Source organism: Emys orbicularis, chromosome 15 (assembly GCF_028017835.1).
Source record: "Emys orbicularis isolate rEmyOrb1 chromosome 15, rEmyOrb1.hap1, whole genome shotgun sequence".
Lineage (NCBI taxonomy): Eukaryota > Metazoa > Chordata > Testudines > Emydidae > Emys > Emys orbicularis.
In genome coordinates this window covers 34,563,416-34,580,459 of record NC_088697.1, presented here as the reverse complement: position 1 = coordinate 34,580,459, position 17,044 = coordinate 34,563,416, and the positions used below count along the sequence as shown (strand labels likewise).

General features: G+C 46.3%; 1 protein-coding gene across 1 annotated transcript in view; it reads right to left on the bottom strand.

Moving 5' to 3' along the window:
- Positions 1–583: 583 nt before the first annotated feature.
- The window catches only part of LOC135889150 (vacuolar protein sorting-associated protein 11 homolog), a 29,330-nt gene continuing 12,869 nt past the window's right edge, over positions 584–17,044 (bottom strand). The window contains exons 8-16 of the mRNA XM_065416959.1: positions 14,916–15,102; positions 14,301–14,444; positions 13,637–13,825; positions 10,011–10,172; positions 5,673–5,812; positions 4,794–4,996; positions 4,049–4,220; positions 3,515–3,737; positions 584–1,689 (exon numbers count right to left, since the gene is read on the bottom strand). Of these exons, the coding sequence (XP_065273031.1) occupies positions 1,525–1,689; positions 3,515–3,737; positions 4,049–4,220; positions 4,794–4,996; positions 5,673–5,812; positions 10,011–10,172; positions 13,637–13,825; positions 14,301–14,444; positions 14,916–15,102 (1,585 nt within the window). The 3' untranslated portion in view covers positions 584–1,524. The remainder of the gene's footprint in view (positions 1,690–3,514; positions 3,738–4,048; positions 4,221–4,793; positions 4,997–5,672; positions 5,813–10,010; positions 10,173–13,636; positions 13,826–14,300; positions 14,445–14,915; positions 15,103–17,044) is intronic.

The following is a 17,044-nucleotide window of genomic DNA, read 5'->3' as shown; positions in this document are numbered from 1 at the left end:
CAGCCCAAAGGCCCATATTCTAGTTGAACAGAAGGCAGTTCCGTGTTATCTGTTGTGTTATGTAAAAAGCAGGGGTTTAAACAAAGGTAAGTAAGGCCCTAAATTTATGCACAGGGAGGGATGGGGGGTTGCTGATCCACAGGGCCTGCCAGCGGGCAGGAGGCACTGGGGGTGAGCTGATGGGGGGCTGCCGATGGGTGCTCAGCACCCACCATTGAGGTTCCCAACTCAGCAGTAATTTTAATACTGGGCCTGATCTTGGGAAAAACCTGTCAAACCTCAGAGTGATAACAGGGAATTCTTAAGTGATCAATATAATCAATACACAATCCATAGCTCAGCAACACAGTACTACAGAAAAAGAGGGGATTTTCTGACAATTGCTTATATGCAGTTAGTGGGCCTAGGATTTACCTTTGGGGCAGAGTGAGGGACTGGAAGTTATTTTATATATAGATAAGATTAATATGCACTGTGTTAAACATTTTTTGCATTTCTATAAGAGAAAACCCTACATTTTACTTGTTATGAAGAAGTGTATTTTCTTCTCTTTTCAGATACATAACTTGTAGCTCCAGGAGCCCCTCCAGGGCAGATTATATCCCTAAATCATCACAGTCAGTTCACATTAAGAAAAAGCCTATGTTCACATTTCTCTGAGCTACAAAACATGCATAAATTCGAAGTATGTACATAAGAAATGTCTTACAGTAAGCAATTCTAACCTTTAAATGGAAAGACAGTTACAGCACAACTGAATTTGTGTGAGGTCACTTTTAATACAGGTGAAACGTGGGTCGAGCAGCTGCCAGGAGAAATTCTGAACTCACATTTGAGTTGAATTTCTATCTACATGCCTATTAGGCCATTCTTCATTACATAAAATCATCTCAAAGCAACCAAATGAAGCAATTACACCCCTAAAAAGCCATCTGGCCCCAACCTCTTATTTTCCATCAGTGATAACCAAACTTGATCTCTGGCCTACAAGCAACTACATTAAAAAACAAATCAACAAAAAACCCAAGACAAGCACACCACACAACACTCGACCATTGGACAAGAAACCCAATTATTTTTCATAGCCTTCTGTTCTGTCAAGCTAGTATAGTGGTAATTAGCTGCAGCACTGGCTGACCCAGCCCACAGGACAATCAGTTACTGCCCAGCAGAAACCTGCTGCAAAAGGCTTTGTGCTGTGCAAATGTGACACCAGAGATTGCCCTGTAGCATTGCAGACAGGTTGGTGCGCCCAGGGCTTAAGGCACTGTGAAGCTGTCAGAGGGGTGCTGTGCACCGTGACCTGTACTCAAACCCTCCCAGAAAGTGCACCGTTCTTTGCATCATATATATCCCAACAACACGGTAGTTTTATAGCCACTTGAGCTCACGTCCTCTCCAGTCAAGTTCCATCCGAGTTCATTGGAGGGGTTGAAAGAAATCAAGAAGCAACTAATTTACAGAGTCTTCAAGATAAGTATAGTACAAGATCCACAAGGGAGGCGTCCCAGGGAAGGCATGGCTCTAGGTGCTGCGTTTTGTGTGTATGAGGAGTTCCCTCTGCAGGCCAGCGTCAATAGTTGTGGCTGATTTACCTGGGGGCGGATCCGTGATGAGAGTGAGCTTGTTGAAAACCCCACGACCAAAGTAATCAGCAACAACAGAGAAGCCATCATTAGAGCACTTGAGCTGTCAAAGAGAAAAAGAAGCTTCGTTAAAAAAGTGTTGGGTCCTGCTCCAAAAGCACTCATGCACCATCTGCTGCAATCTCAACCATATTTGGTCACTTCATTTTGCAGCATTTGTGTTACATAAGCAAAGGAGCATTGTCACCCTTGGTGGAAGCTCTTATACTAACACACACCTCAAGAAAGGTTTTCTGCAGCTAGGATATTCAGCCTTCCTGATTATCCACATGTTCACCTAAATATTCAGTTCATCTCCATTTAAATCATGTGCCGTCAAATCAAATTGAATCCTATGACCCTATGCTTTTGAACACCACCAACTTAGCATATGTTAAAGTACACACTGCCTTGTCTACATTAGATTTTTCATATGTGTTTGTTGGAATACATTAGCTACAAATTCTAACATTTTAAATCCTTGCTTAGAAAAGGTCAGATAGGAGAGACTCTACCTTTACAGTCTTAAACCTGCCTCGGCCAACTTGACCAACTATTTTCTACCTCCCTCAATTTCACTGTAGTTTCAGGTCAAACTGTTGTGCAGTGTTATTGTATGCTATTGCGCAGCTGTCATGTTCCACCCTACAGGTGGATGCCTTTCAGTGACAGCTGAAGGGAAATTACTTCTAGATACCTCCATTTGTAAAGCACAAAAGAATCCTTTGGTATGAAAGGCACCTCAGAGACAAGTCATTCAGCTACCAATGCTCCACAGTTCAGGTTCAATAAGGACCTGTTTGCAAAGTAGCTTCATCCTTTCCTGTTCTCAACAAGTCTCACAAACACCACAGGAGCCTGAACTCCTGTGTATATTAACGCATACTGTTCACAGTAGCATGGGCGGCAAGTTCTATGGGCCCGTGGTGCTTGGGCACCAGGAATATTCCTGGCCCGGGGCCCAGCTCCAGCACTGTTTGAGGCCAGGTCTCTCCCTTGGCCCAGCCTTCCACCCCTGGGCGCTTCCCCCCACGCATCCCCCGGGCGATTTAAAACGTCCCAGGGCCCCCACCCACCACTGGCAGCGCAGCAGAGATGAGTGGTTTCCTGCCTGCTCGCTCCACGTGGCTGCCGGCCCCTCCCTGCAGCCCCTTGGCGGGGTGGGTCTGTGTCTACGCACGCTGCTCCCGCCCCAAGCACCCCTGCAGCCAATAGGAAGCTGCGGGGACAGTGCCTGGGGGTAGCAGCGTGCGGATGCCCCCCGCCCTGCCTAGAAGTCCCAGGTAAGTGCTGCACCCCCTCCCAGAGCCTGCACCCCCATCCCCAGCTCAGAGCCTGCACCCAAACTCCAGCCCAGAGCCTGCATCCCTCACCCCCTTCCCACACACACCCTCCTGCCCCCAAACTCTCCCAGAGCCTGCACCCCAGCCCTCTGTACTCCCTCCCAGAGCCTACACCCAAACTCTGTTCCAGAGCCTGCACCCCTTCCCGTCCCCAAACTCCCTCCCAGAGCCTGCACCCCGCATTCCAGACCCCCTCCCCCACCCAAACCTCTCACTCCTTCTGCACTCAAACTCCCTCCCAGGGCCTGCACCCTAATCATAGATGATAGAATCTCAGGGTTGGAAGGGACCTCAGGAGGTCAGCTAGTCCAACCTCCTGCTCAAAGCAGGACTAATCCCCTGTCCCAGCCCAGGGCCTGCACCCCAGACCTCCTCCCCCAACCCAAACTCCCTCCCAGAGCCTTAGGCAGGTGGGGGGCAGAGTTTGAGGGGGTGGGCTCTGGGCATTCTAGGCACCACCAAAATTTCTACAAACCTGCCGCCCCACAGCAGAGATTTAAACCCAGCAGGTATAAGGGGAAAGGGCAGTGATGGTGATACCCCTACCTGATGCTGAAACTGATCATGCAGATCTCTCTTCTGTTCTTGGGCTCGGATCATATCTGTGACCTTTCGGTTCTCTGGCATGCAGGTGGGGCATTCTGAATCACTCTCTGAGTAGCTCTCAAAGCAGTGCTGGTGAAAGGAATGACCACACAGGAAGTGGACTGAAGGCAGCTCCAGGGCACTTGTACAGATGCTGCATTTTGTCTTCTGGAAGATCTTGGGACTGAGACAATTTGGGGGTGGGGAGAGAGAGAGAGAGAGAGAGAGAGAGAGAGAGAGAGAGAGAGAGAGAGAGAGACAGAATACGATTTTTCTTAAGAAAATGAAGAAATAGGACTACCCAAGGTAAGACACCCCAGAGTCAGTGCACCTGAGCAGCTGCTGAAGGCAGGATTTTCCCTCTAGGTCTCCAAAACCATATCAAGCTCACTCAACCACCAGCAACAGAACAGGAGGAGACCTTGGGGATGCACACTATAGGATGCTCAAACTCGATTTTTATATAGCCAGGGAGAGAGTGAGAGTCTCCTGCACCTGTTTTTGAGCTCTTCAATCTCCTGGCGGATCCTTGTGGTCTCTTCACGATATTTCTGAATCCTCTGCTCATCCTGCTCAATCTGGCGGCTCTGCTTCTGCAGCTTGTTGACAAGATAATCCTTAATCACAGACAGCGTGGCCGTGGAGTTATGAGCCAGAGTCTGCACAACTGAGAATAACCAGCACATTAATACAGAAACAAACCAAGAGCTGGAACAGCTACGCTGGTCTTATCTGGACTGGTCTTTTCTGAAATGCCATCCCAAGACCGAAGGGCTCAGGGTTTTACTGAATTACAAAACTCTTGACTAAAACTCTAAACTTGAGACGGTATTAGACAGGGAAACTGGGGGTTCTAGTGACCAATGTGCTTAGGGGATTCCAGAAATAGATGACAGGAAGGTGTTTAGAGCCGGGCACTGGGAGTCAAGAAACCTGGATTCTATTCCAGTTTTGTCACCAGTTCATGGTCTGTCTTGGGCAAGTCACTTCACCAAAGGGGAAACCAAGGCACAGAGACTGAATGGGGATACTGCTTAGTCACAGGCAGGTTGTGAGGCTTGATTAGAATTAGTAAGCCCTCCCCTCAATCAGGGATCACTGGTATGTGCCTTCCCTACAGTGGAGGCTGCTAGTGGACTAGCTACATCTCAAGCTGCATTGACTATTGCATTCCTCCAAACTCTCTGTCCAGAGAGAGCTCATTCTAGCCCTATTTCCTTGCTGTACGTCTTGTCATTACCGAGCAGTGGAGGCATGAGGTTCTTGTTTTCAATATGCTTCAGTACCGCTGTGATGTATTCCTTGCAGTCCTCTTCTTTCCGGGCAAAATAGCTGAGGGCCTGTTCCCAGAGACAGGTCTCTTGGTCTCCATACAACTCACACACCTCAATCACCTTCCTGTACTGCTCATTCTGCATGTGATAATGCATGATCTGTTGGAAACTGATAAAAGGGAAGCCGGGGAGAGAGCAGGTCAGTTGGTCAGCCCACCTCTCCCCTACTCACTGCTGCAGGGACCCCAGCCTGTCACCCGGCCACATAATTCCCCAACACTACTGCAAAGACCCAGTTCAGCCAGACCCTCCTACATTACATTACATTTTTCAGGTATCTAAAAGGGTGTCATAAGGAGGAGGGAGAAAACTTGTTCACCTTAGCCTCTAAGGATAGAAGAAGCAGCAATGGGCTTAAACTGCAGCAAGGGAGGTCTAGGTTGGACATTAGGAAAAAGTTCCTAACTGTCAGGGTGGTTAAACACTGGAATAAATTGCCTAGGGAGGTTGTGGAATCTCCATCTCTGGAGATATTTAAGAGTAGGTTAGATAAATGTCTATCAGGGATGGTCTAGACAGTATTTGGTCCTGCCATGCGGGCAGGGGACTGGACTCGACCTCTCGAGGTCCCTTCCAGTCCTAGAATCTATGAATCTATAACCACCCCTCTGCAAAAATAGCAGCAGAGAGACAGGTTAATTTTTCAGCTTGGCAACTGACCTAGATCCCTGCTTTGAGACTTTCAGAGGACCCTCACCCTTACCTTCCTCTTGTAGTACATAAAGGGTTGTGGTCCAGTGCCTAAACCAATAAGGCTCAGTCCCTGGAAGGGAAGCCGCACTCACAGTTTGCCCTGTTCATAAAGGTAGAGGACACCATCCTTGAAATTGTGCATCTGACACAGGACCAAAGCCTTATGGAAAACTGTTCTGAACCTTCCACTCTTCAGCAGGGTGATGGCTTCACTGTGCAGCTTCTCTTTGATCTGCAAAGGAGACAAAACCAAACAGAGCGTTAAGCTCCAGGAGCTTGGCAAATAATAAGAATGGCCATACTGTGTCAGACCAAAGGTCCGTCAAGCCCAGTATCCTGTCCTCTGACAGTGGCTAATGGCAGGTGCCCCAAAGGGAATGAACAGAACAGGTTATCATCAAGTGATCCATGCCCTGTCTCCCAATCCCAGCTTCTGGCAAACAGAGGCTAGGGACACCATTCCTGCCCATCCTGGCTAATAGCCACTGATGGACCTATCTTCCATGAAACTATCTAGCTCCCTTTTGAACCTTGTTATAGTATTGGCCTTCACAACACCCTCTGGCAAGGAGTTCCAGAGGTTGACAGGGCGTTGCGTGAAAAAATACTTTCTTGTGTTTGTTTTAAACCTGCTACCTATTAATTTCATTTGGTGGCCCCTTGTTCTTGTATTATGAGAAGGAATAAATAACACTTCCTTATTTACTTTCTCTACACCAGTCATGATTTTATAGACCTCTATCATATCCCCCCTTAGTCGCCTCTTTTCCAAGCTGAAAAGTCCCAGTCTTATTAATCTCTCCTCATACGGAAGCCGTTCTATACCCCTAATCATTTTTGTTGCTCTTTTCTGAACCTTTTCCAATTCCAATACATCTTTTTTGAGATGGGGCAACCACATCTGCATGCAGTATTCAAGGTGTGGGCGTACCATGGATTTATATAGAGGCAATATGATATTTTCTGTCTTATTATCTATCCCTTTCTTGATGATTCCCAACATTCTGTTAACTGTTTTGACTGCCTCTGCACACTGAGTGGATGATTTCAGAGAACTATCCACAATGACTCCAAGATCTCTTTCTTGAGTGGTAACAGCTAATTTAGACCCCATCATTGTATATGTATATTTAGGATTATGTTTTCCAATGTGCATTACTTTGCATTTATCAACATTAAATTTCATCTGCCATTTTGTTCCCCAATCACCCAGTTTTGTGAGATCCCTTTGTAGCTCTTCGCGGTCTGACTGGGACTTAAATATCTTGAGTAGTTTTTTCATAGATTCATAGATTCTAGGACTGGAAGGGACCTCGAGAGGTCATCGAGTCCAGTCCCCTGCCCGCATGGCAGGACCAAATACTGTCTAGACCATCCCTGATAGACATTTATCTAACCTACTCTTAAATATCTCCAGAGATGGAGATTCCACAACCTCCCTAGGCAATTTATTCCAGTGTTTAACCACCCTGACAGTTAGGAACTTTTTCCTAATGTCCAACCTAGACCTCCCTTGCTGCAGTTTAAGCCCATTGCTTCTTGTTCTATCCTTAGAGGCTAAGGTGAACAAGTTTTCTCCCTCCTCCTTATGACACCCTTTTAGATACCTGAAAACTGCTATCATGTCCCCTCTCAGTCTTCTCTTTTCCAAACTAAACAAACCCAATTCTTTCAGCCTTCCTTCATAGGTCATGTTCTCAAGACCTTTAATCATTCTTGTTGCTCTTCTCTGGACCCTTTCCAATTTCTCCACATCTTTCTTGAAATGCGGTGCCCAGAACTGGACACAATACTCCAGCTGAGGCCTAACCAGAGCAGAGTAGAGCGGAAGAATGACTTCTCGTGTCTTGCTCACAACACACCTGTTAATACATCCCAGAATCATGTTTGCTTTTTTTGCAACAGCATCACACTGTTGACTCATATTTAGCTTGTGGTCCACTATAACCCCTAGATCCCTTTCTGCCGTACTCCTTCCTAGACAGTCTCTTCCCATTCTGTATGTGTGAAACTGATTTTTTCTTCCTAAGTGGAGCACTTTGCATTTGTCTTTGTTAAACTTCATCCTGTTTAACTCAGACCATTTCTCCAATTTGTCCAGATCATTTTGAATTATGACCCTGTCCTCCAAAGCAGTTGCAATCCCTCCCAGTTTGGTATCATCCGCAAACTTAATAAGTGTACTTTCTATGCCAATATCTAAGTCGTTAATGAAGATATTGAACAGAGCCGGTCCCAAAACAGACCCCTGCGGAACCCCACTCGTTATGCCTTTCCAGCAGGATTGGGAACCATTAATAACAACTCTCTGAGTACGGTTATCCAGCCAGTTATGCACCCACCTTATAGTAGCCCTATCTAAATTGTATTTGCCTAGTTTATCGATAAGAATATCATGCGAGACCGTATCAAATGCCTTACTAAAGTCTAGGTATACCACATCCACAGCTTCTCCCTTATCCACAAGACTCGTTATCCTATCGAAGAAAGCTATCAGATTGGTTTGACATGATTTGTTCTTTACAAATCCATGCTGGCTGTTCCCTATCACCTTACCACCTTCCAAGTGTTTGCAGATGATTTCCTTAATTACTTGCTCCATTATCTTCCCTGGCACAGAAGTTAAACTAACTGGTCTGTAGTTTCCTGGGTTGTTTTTATTTCCCTTTTTATAGATGGGCACTATATTTGCCCTTTTCCAGTCTTCTGGAATCTCTCCCGTCTCCCATGATTTTCCAAAGATAATAGCTAGAGGCTCAGATACCTCCTCTAGTAGCTCCTTGAGTATTCTAGGATGCATTTCATCAGGCCCTGGTGACTTGCAGGCATCTAACTTTTCTAAGTGATTTTTAACTTGTTCTTTTTTTATTTTATCTGCTAAACCTACCCCATTAGCATTCACTATGTTAGGCATTCCTTCAGACTTCTCGGTGAAGACCGAAACAAAGAATCATCTGCAAATTTTGCCACCTCACTGTTTACCCCTTTTTCCAGATCGTTTATGAATATGTTAAATAGGACTGGGCCCAGTACAGATCCCTGGGGGACACCACTATTTACCTCTCTCCATTCTGAGAATGGACCATTTATTCCTACCCTTTGTTTCCTATTTTTTAACCAGTTACCAGTCCATGAAAGAACCTTCCCTCTTATCCCATGACTGCTTATTTTGCTTAAGAGCCTTTGGTGAGGGACCTTGTCAAAGGCTTTCTGAAAACCTAAATACACTATGTCCACTGGATCTCCTTTGTCCGCATGCTTGTTGACCCCCTCAAAGAATTCTAGTAGATTGGTGAGGCATGATTTCCCTTTACAAAAGCCATGTTGACTATTTCCCAACAAATTATGTTCATTTATGTGTCTGACAATTTTGTTCTTTACGATAGTTTCAACCAATTTGCCCAGTACTGAAGTAAGGCTTACTGGCCTGTAGTTGCCAGGGTCACCTCTGGAGCCCATTTTAAAAATTGGCGTCACATTAGCTATCCTCCAGTCATTTGGTACAGAAGCTGATTTAAATGATAGGTTACAGACTACAGTTAGTAGTCCTACAATTTCACATTTGGGTTCCTTCAGGACTCTTGGGTGAATACCATCAGGTCTTGGAGACTTATTACTGGTTATCAATTTGTTCCAAAACCTCCTCTACTGACACCTCAATTTGGGACACCCCAAGGACCAGACATCTACCCTGCAGCTCTCCAGGGGGCTGGGGAGCGGGGGGGAGTGGAGGAGGAGTTTGCTCTGTTCTTCCCCTTTCCCTATTAAAAAAATAAGAGGAATTCTCCTTGGCCTTGATTAGCAAAGAAATACTCAGTGATCAAGGTGATTGCTGGGAGCCAGTTTTCAGAACAGAAAGGGTGCAGGCGAGTGAGACAAGGCACTCTCCCAAGGGGTCATAATTCTCCAGCACCCACAATCAATGAGACCCTTAGGGACTGCGTCCAGCGTAACCTAATAGAAATGTAATAGATGGACTGTGCTGGTTTGTCCATTCATCTGTCCAGCACAGCATGCTTGGGTCACCCTGTATTAACACCATATATGAGCAGAGCTTGGCAACCTTTCAGAAGTGGTGTGCCGAGTCTTCATTTATTCACTCTGATTTAAGGTTTCGCCTGCCAGTCATACATTTTAACGTTTTTAGAAGGTCTCTTTCTATAAATCTATAATATATAACTAAACTATCGTTGTATGTAAAGTAAATAAGGTTTTTAAAATGTTTAAGAAGCTTCATTTAAAATTAAATTAAAATGCAGAGCCCCCCCCCGGACCGGTGGCCAGGACCCAGGTAGTGTGGGTGCCACTGAAAATCAGCTCACGTGCTGTAGGTTGCCTACCCCTGGCTTAGAGGTTGAAAAATGATGCAAATAGAAATGGCGGGCCCGCCAAAGCCCCTTCTCTAGCTACAGGGTGAAAGGAGCTCAAACCTGCAGATCCTGTTCATGTGCCCAGTTCTGGAGTCGAAGTTCCAGCAGCGTGTCATAGACGCCCTGGGGAGAGTCAGACTGCACCTCTGTCATGTGCTCCAGAAAAGCCTTCAGCTCCCGGGAGTTGTTTGCAAAGACTGGAATGAACTCCTCAGAATTAGCCTTTAACACAAGCCAGAAAGAAAGTCAGACACACTGTCCAATCCCAAGTGCATGTCTCTCTGTGGCACTCAGCACCCCATATTTCCTCATGGTGATGTAATTATTATATGATTTGTACAAAGTATGCCTTGTGAGGTATTTTAAAAGTCTTGATCTGCTAAACATTAATGTCTTGTTGGATTGTATGTGCTATCATCATATGTGAAGTTATGAAATCTTGCTATGTGAGAGTTACTAAAGTATGACGTGAGGCTGGAAACACCCATTGCTAGCCTTTCGGGTACAACAATGAAGAAGCTAGACAGTGCTAATGGCCCATCAACAAAGACAATAGCCATGGAAAAGGCTTGTCCTCACCTGTGGACACTTCAGCCAGCCTATGGATAATGGCTGCTATATGCTATGCTGGGAGAGCAATACAGCAGTGCACGGACAACCAGGAAGTTTTTGGAAAGTGTAGGGGACAATTTCCTGGCGCAAGTGCTGGAGGAACCAACTAGGGGCAGAGCTTTTCTTGATCTGCTGCTCACAAACAGGGGAGAATTAGTAGGGGAAGCAAAAGTGGACGGGAACCTGGGAGGCGGTGACCATGAGATGGTCGAGTTCAGGATCCTGACACAAGGAAGAAAGGAGAGCAGCAGAATACGGACCCTGGACTTCAGAAAAGCAGACTTTGACTCCCTCAGGGAACTGATGGGCAGAATCCCCTGGGAGAATAACATGAGAGGGGAAAAAGAGCCCAGGAGAGGTGGCTGTATTTTAAAGAATACTTATTGAGGTTGCAGGAACAAACCATCCCGATGTGTAGAAAGAATAGTAAATATGGCAGGCGACCAGCTTGGCTTAACAGTGAAATCCTTGCTGATCTTAAACACAAAAAAGAAGCTTACAAGAAGTGGAAGATTGGCTAAATGACCAGGGAGGAGTATAAAAATATTGCCCAGGCATGCAGGAGTGAAATCATGAAGGCCAAATCACACTTGGAGTTGCAGCTAGCAAGAGATGTTAAGAGTAACAAGAAGGGTTTCTTCAGGTATGTTAGCAACAAGAAGAAAGTCAAGGAAAGTGTGGGCCCCTTACTGAATGAGGGAGGCAACCTAGTGACAGAGGATGTGGAAAAAGCTAATGTACTCAATGCTTCTTTTGCCTCTGTCTTCACGAACAAGGTCAGCTCCCAGACTACTGCACTGGGCAGCACAGCATGGGGAAGAGGTGACCAGCCCTCTGTGGAGAAAGAAGTGGTTCAGGACTATTTAGAAAAGCTGGACGAGCACAAGTTCATGGGGCCGGATGCGCTGCATCCGAGAGTGCTAAAGAAGTTGGCAGATGTGATTGCAGAGCTATTGGCCATTATCTTTGAAAACTCATGGCGATCGGGGGAGGTCCCGGATGACTGGAAAAAGGCTAATGTAGTGCCCATCTTTAAAAAAGGGAAGGAGGAGGATCCAGGGAACTACAGGCCAGTCAGCCTCACCTCAGTCCCTGGAAAAATCATGGAGCAGGTCCTCAAGGAATCAATTCTGAAGCACTTAGAGGAGAGGAAAGTGATCAGGAACAGTCAGCATGGATTCACCAAGGGAAAGTCATGCCTGACTAACCTAATTGCCTTCTATGACGAGATAACTGGCTCGGTCGATGAGGGGAAAGCAGTGGAAGTGTTATTCCTTGACTTTAGCAAAGCTTTTGATACAGTCTCCCACAGTATTCTTGCCGGCAAGTTAAAGAATTATGGGCTGGATGAATGGACTATAAGGTGGACAGAAAGCTGGCTAGATTGTCGGGCTCAACAGGTAGTGATCAATGGCTCCATATCTAGTTGGCAGCCGGTATCAAGCGGAGTGCCCCAAGGGTCGGTCCTGGGGCCGGTTTTGTTCAATATCTTCATTAATGATCTGGAGGATGGCGTGGACTGCACCCTCAGCAAGTTTGCGGATGACACTAAACTGGGAGGAGTGGTAGATACGCTGGAGGGTAGAGATAGGATACAGAGGGACCTAGACAAATTAGAGGATTGGGCCAAAAGAAATCAGATGAGGTTCAACAAGGACAAGTGCAGAGTCCTGCACTTAGGATGGAAGCATCCCATGCACTGCTACAGACTAGGGACCGAATGGCCAGGCAGCAGTTCTGCAGAAAAGGACCTAGGGGTTACAGTGGACGAGAAGCTGGATACGAGTCGACAGTGCGCCCTTGTTGCCAAGAAGGCTAATGGCATTTTGGGCTGTATAAGTAGGGGCATGGCCAGCAGATCGAGGGACGTGATCATTCCCCTCTATTCGGCATTGGTGAGGTCTCATCTGGAGTACTGTGTCCAGTTTTGGGCCCCACACTACAGGAAGGATGTGGAAAAATTGGAAAGAGTCCAGCAGAGGGCAACGAAAATGATTAGGGGGCTGGAGAACATGACTTATGAGGAAAGGCCGAGAAAACTGGGATCGTTTAGTCTACAGAAGAGAAGAATGAGGGGGGATTTGATAGCTGCTTTCAACTACCTGAAGGGGGTTCCAAAGAGGATGGATCTAGACTGTTCTCAGTGGTACCAGATGACAGAACAAGGAGTAATGGTCTCAAGTTGCAGTGGGGGAGGTTTAGTTGGATATTAGGAAAAACTTTTTCACTAGGAGGGTGGTGAAGCACTGGAATGGGTTACCTACGGAGGTGGTGGAATCTCCTTCCTTAGAGGTTTTTAAGGTCAGGCTTGACAAGGCCCTCCCAACTTTTCTAGGGAACAGAAGCCACATGGACCCTTGTGTCCCATTGACTAGGATGCAGTGGTGGGGAACTAGAGGGTGCTGGTGGGACCTAGAGGTCCAAGCAATCCAATTTCCCTGCTCCAAAGCCTCTGCCAACACATCATCAACTCCCCTTAGGGTGGTGATGGGCGGCTGGGCTCTGCTCATATGTTCCAGTGCAGAGGTTTGGGAAGAGGGGGGGAGGAACTAGTGAAGAGAGTTGCCTAGTGCTTAAAGCAGAGCCTTGGGAGCTACTGCTCCTCTGTTCTAGTCACAGCTCTGCCATGGATTGTGCAACCTTGGGCAGGTCACTTCCCCATTGCCTCTGTTTACCCAGAGGAGAGGAGAGGAGAGGAGAGATCAGAGATCAGTCTGGGACCAGACCCGAGGTCTCCAGCTTCTTGTTCACTTAAGAAGCAATTATACAGGTAGCGGTAGTAAAGATGCCACCTCTCCCATGATCCAAAAGTATCAGTATTTTTCCAGTGCAATGCATGAGTCTTCAAACCTACCCAATACCATAAGGTGACCCCCTGGTCTGTTAAGTCTTCAATAGCAATGGAACAAAGCACTAGGTTTCTTACGGCATCTGTGACCCCACGTCTCCACGGGAAACGTCCCTTTGCTCCAACACTTTCTAGTCATATTTGTCAGCTATGAAATCATCAAATTAGCTACATCTCCTCACTCAACCTCTCAAAAGGCACACTGGTTCAGTTACCCAGATCTTACCTTTTTCCCCTCCAGCATCCCAGAGCCTTCACGGTCTCCTGTTGGCTGGTAGTCCGTGCATAGGATCTTCAGCAGTTCCGTGGTCTCATTGGGGACATGGTGCATCAGGATTTTGCCATACCGCTTCATGTTACTTTCTGCCTGGTCAAAGGGCAGCTTGCCAATGTACTGCAAGGCCTCCTGGTAATTCTGCAAGGGAGAGTTGGTGAGAGTCACATGGTACCACCCTCTGTAATTCAGATACAAAAGCCAAAGCCCTCTCTGCACAATAGCCAACATGCAGGGAAACAATGCAGTATTTTATTTAAAAAAACAAGCAAACAAAAAAGGTATCCCAAATGATAACTTTGCCCACCAATGAAATGTGGCCATCTGTGGGGTGAGATGGTGGCAGCCAGATGGACAACTGGCACTGATCCAGGACAAAACAACTATCCCAGTAGCAGCACCTGAAGTAAGAGCACATTTAAGCCCTGTGTAATTACTTATATGCCTCAGGAGGCAAGTCTGACTAGTGCACAATGCTAGCAGCTGTTCGTACTGCTAGCACAATTGTCCCCTGAGCAGCTTAGACTCCCATGCTGCATGGAGGAGCATTCCTGACAAAGAGAGGCTTTCATACCATATAGGGATCAAACAGAAATGGTTAAAGGTATCTTCTCACCTTGATGTCCTCCAGCTGGATTTTGAGGAACCATTCATGGTGTGCATGCTTCTCTGCCAGGTACACAGCATGGGAAAAGTAACCTGCTTGACGGAGTACCTTGATTGCTGTCTCCACATCAAAGTGGACCTCACTCTCACTGGTCTGCAAGGAGGAAATGATGGGGCATTATTGGGGGAGAGGGAGAGAGATAGGCCTGATATGGATTTGCAGACATCTGGCCTATCAGCAAGAGTCCTCTAGGCTGTTGGCAGAGACAGACCAGCTTCCATGCATGAGGACCCAAACAGCAACTGTTAAATTCCTCTCATGCAAGACAAGCATTGCATGTGCCTATGGCCATTGTTCTAGTTAGATTTCTAAGATTTAATCACACTAGGAAAACAAAATCTTCCATGCTCAAAGCTTAAGATGGCAAATCAAAAGAATGCTGCTGTGGTGCTGGAAGTTTAGAGATACGTGCACAAGTGCATGAGGATGTTAAGGACAAATCTAGCAGTCCTTATGAGGGCAAAGCTACTACTGGAATCAGTCTACCATGTTGCTATTACCCTTTTTCTAATCACTGTACTAACCTGATGGTTTTGCATAACTACTTTTACCTTCCCCCATTACCTTGATGAACTCCTCCAGTTTGGAGCTGTCTTTGAGTTTGGTGTAGCAGTTTAGCAGCAGGGTGGTGTGGTCTGCATTGGCAAGGGACTGTAGGTGGAGTGTCTGCAAGTACGCAGTCAGGTTGTGTATACGCTGAGCATCTAAGAACTTCCGGATCACATAAGATGGCTCTAGCTTCCCAATGGTTCTGGAGAGAAAAGTGACATGAGGTCTCTACTTTCAAGCCAGAGATAAAAGAATTGACAGCACAGCAATAAAGCTCTGGACACCAACAGGAACCCACCCACTAGGGTCCCAGCTATGTTTCAGAAATGATGACTGGTCAGACCATGATACCATCCATCCTCACATGTAGTGCAGCAAACTTAATACTCTGCCCCAGAGGCCTTGGATTAAGGTTGGGGTGGAAACACATGACGACTTAACATCTTATTTTAAGGGGAAGGTGTGAGGGTTTTGATACACAACTGAGTTAAGACCACCTCAAAAAGGGTTTAAAAACAAGGTTTCCTGAGCCCTATAGTCAGAGCTCTTCTCCCCACTTCAACATCTTAGCCACTATTATCCTGCTATTACACTGTTGTGATCACAACTCTATAGTAAAATTTATGTCAACACTACATAAACCCCAAGAATCCCAGAAACAGAAATATTGGTTCTAAATAAGACAGACAGTAGTTCTTGCTTAGAGCTGTCTCTTACTAATACCCCACTTTATGAAACTTTAAAAGGCCACTTGTCAAGTTATTTTAGGCCCAAAAATGCAGGTTTTGTTAAAGTTGTATATACCCTGGTATAAAGAAATGTATGAGATGTTTGTTTGTTTTTAAATATTTCACTGAATGTAGTTTTATTTTTTTAAACATTCCCCAGGTGTTACATACGAATTACCAGATGGATCAGATCTGTGATTCATCTAGTCCATTTTCCTGCCTATGGCAATGTTTGGTACCAAATACTTCAGAGGAAGGTGCAAGAAACCTCACAGTAGGCAGATTTGGGATAATCTGTCCCCCCATGAAGACCTCATCCTAATCCCAAAAAATTAGATTGGCTACTTGAAGCAATTTTTATCTGCATTAACTATTGTATCACTAAGGCCTGGTCTAAACTACAAACTTAGGTCAACGGAAACCATGTTATGTCAATCTATTAATATATGTCTTTACAATACTGAGTTCCTTCCGCTGACCTACGTTGCTTGTAAAGTCGACTTCTTTACTCCACCTCTGCGAGAGGCGAAGCACTTGATTCAACATCCACGGGTCAACAGAGGCTAGTGTAGACACTGGGTTGTGTAATTCAAATGAATTGGCCTCCAGGAGGTGTCCCACAGTGTTCTGCTGTGACTGCTCTGGAGAGCACTTTCAACTCCACTGCATGGCAACCAGATACACAGGAAACAGCCCCTCCCCTGTTAAAGCCCCAGGAACTTTTGAAGTTTCATTTCCTGTTTGATCAGCCTGGAGAGCTCGGCAGCATAGCTGATCATGGAGACTCAATGCCACAAACGAGCTCCAGCATGGAGTACACAGGGGGGGGTGGATCTTATTGCTGTGTGGGGAGAAGAGTCTGTGCAGGCACAGCTCTGATTCAGCAGAAGAAACGCTGACATCTATGCCAAGATCACGCGGGGCATGCGGGAGATGGGGTACACCAGAGACACATAGAAGTGCTGCGTGAAAATAAAGGAGCTTCTGCAAGCGTACCAGAAGTCAAGGGAGGTGAACAGTCATTCTGGTTCCGCCCCACAAACATGCCGCTTTTATGAGGCGCTGCGTATGATTCTCGATGGCGACCCCACCACTACCCCAAAATGGAGTTTGGATACCACCTCCCAGGAGTCCTGGGCCACCTCGGGCAACAACAAGGAGGACATTGTTGACGATGAAGAGGAGGAGGAGAATGGGAGGCAGGCAAGCAGAGGATCCATTCTCCCCAACAGCCAAGAACTGTCTTTAACCAGTGAGCCCATCCCTTCGCAGGAACAGGTGACTGCTGAGCATGATACCGGGAAGGCACCTCTGGTGACTACACATTTCCAATCAAACTGTAGGGTTTACGTGCTATTAATTTTTTGTTTAAACCAAACAAAAATGGAGGTGTAGTGGGTATCGGTGGCCACTCCA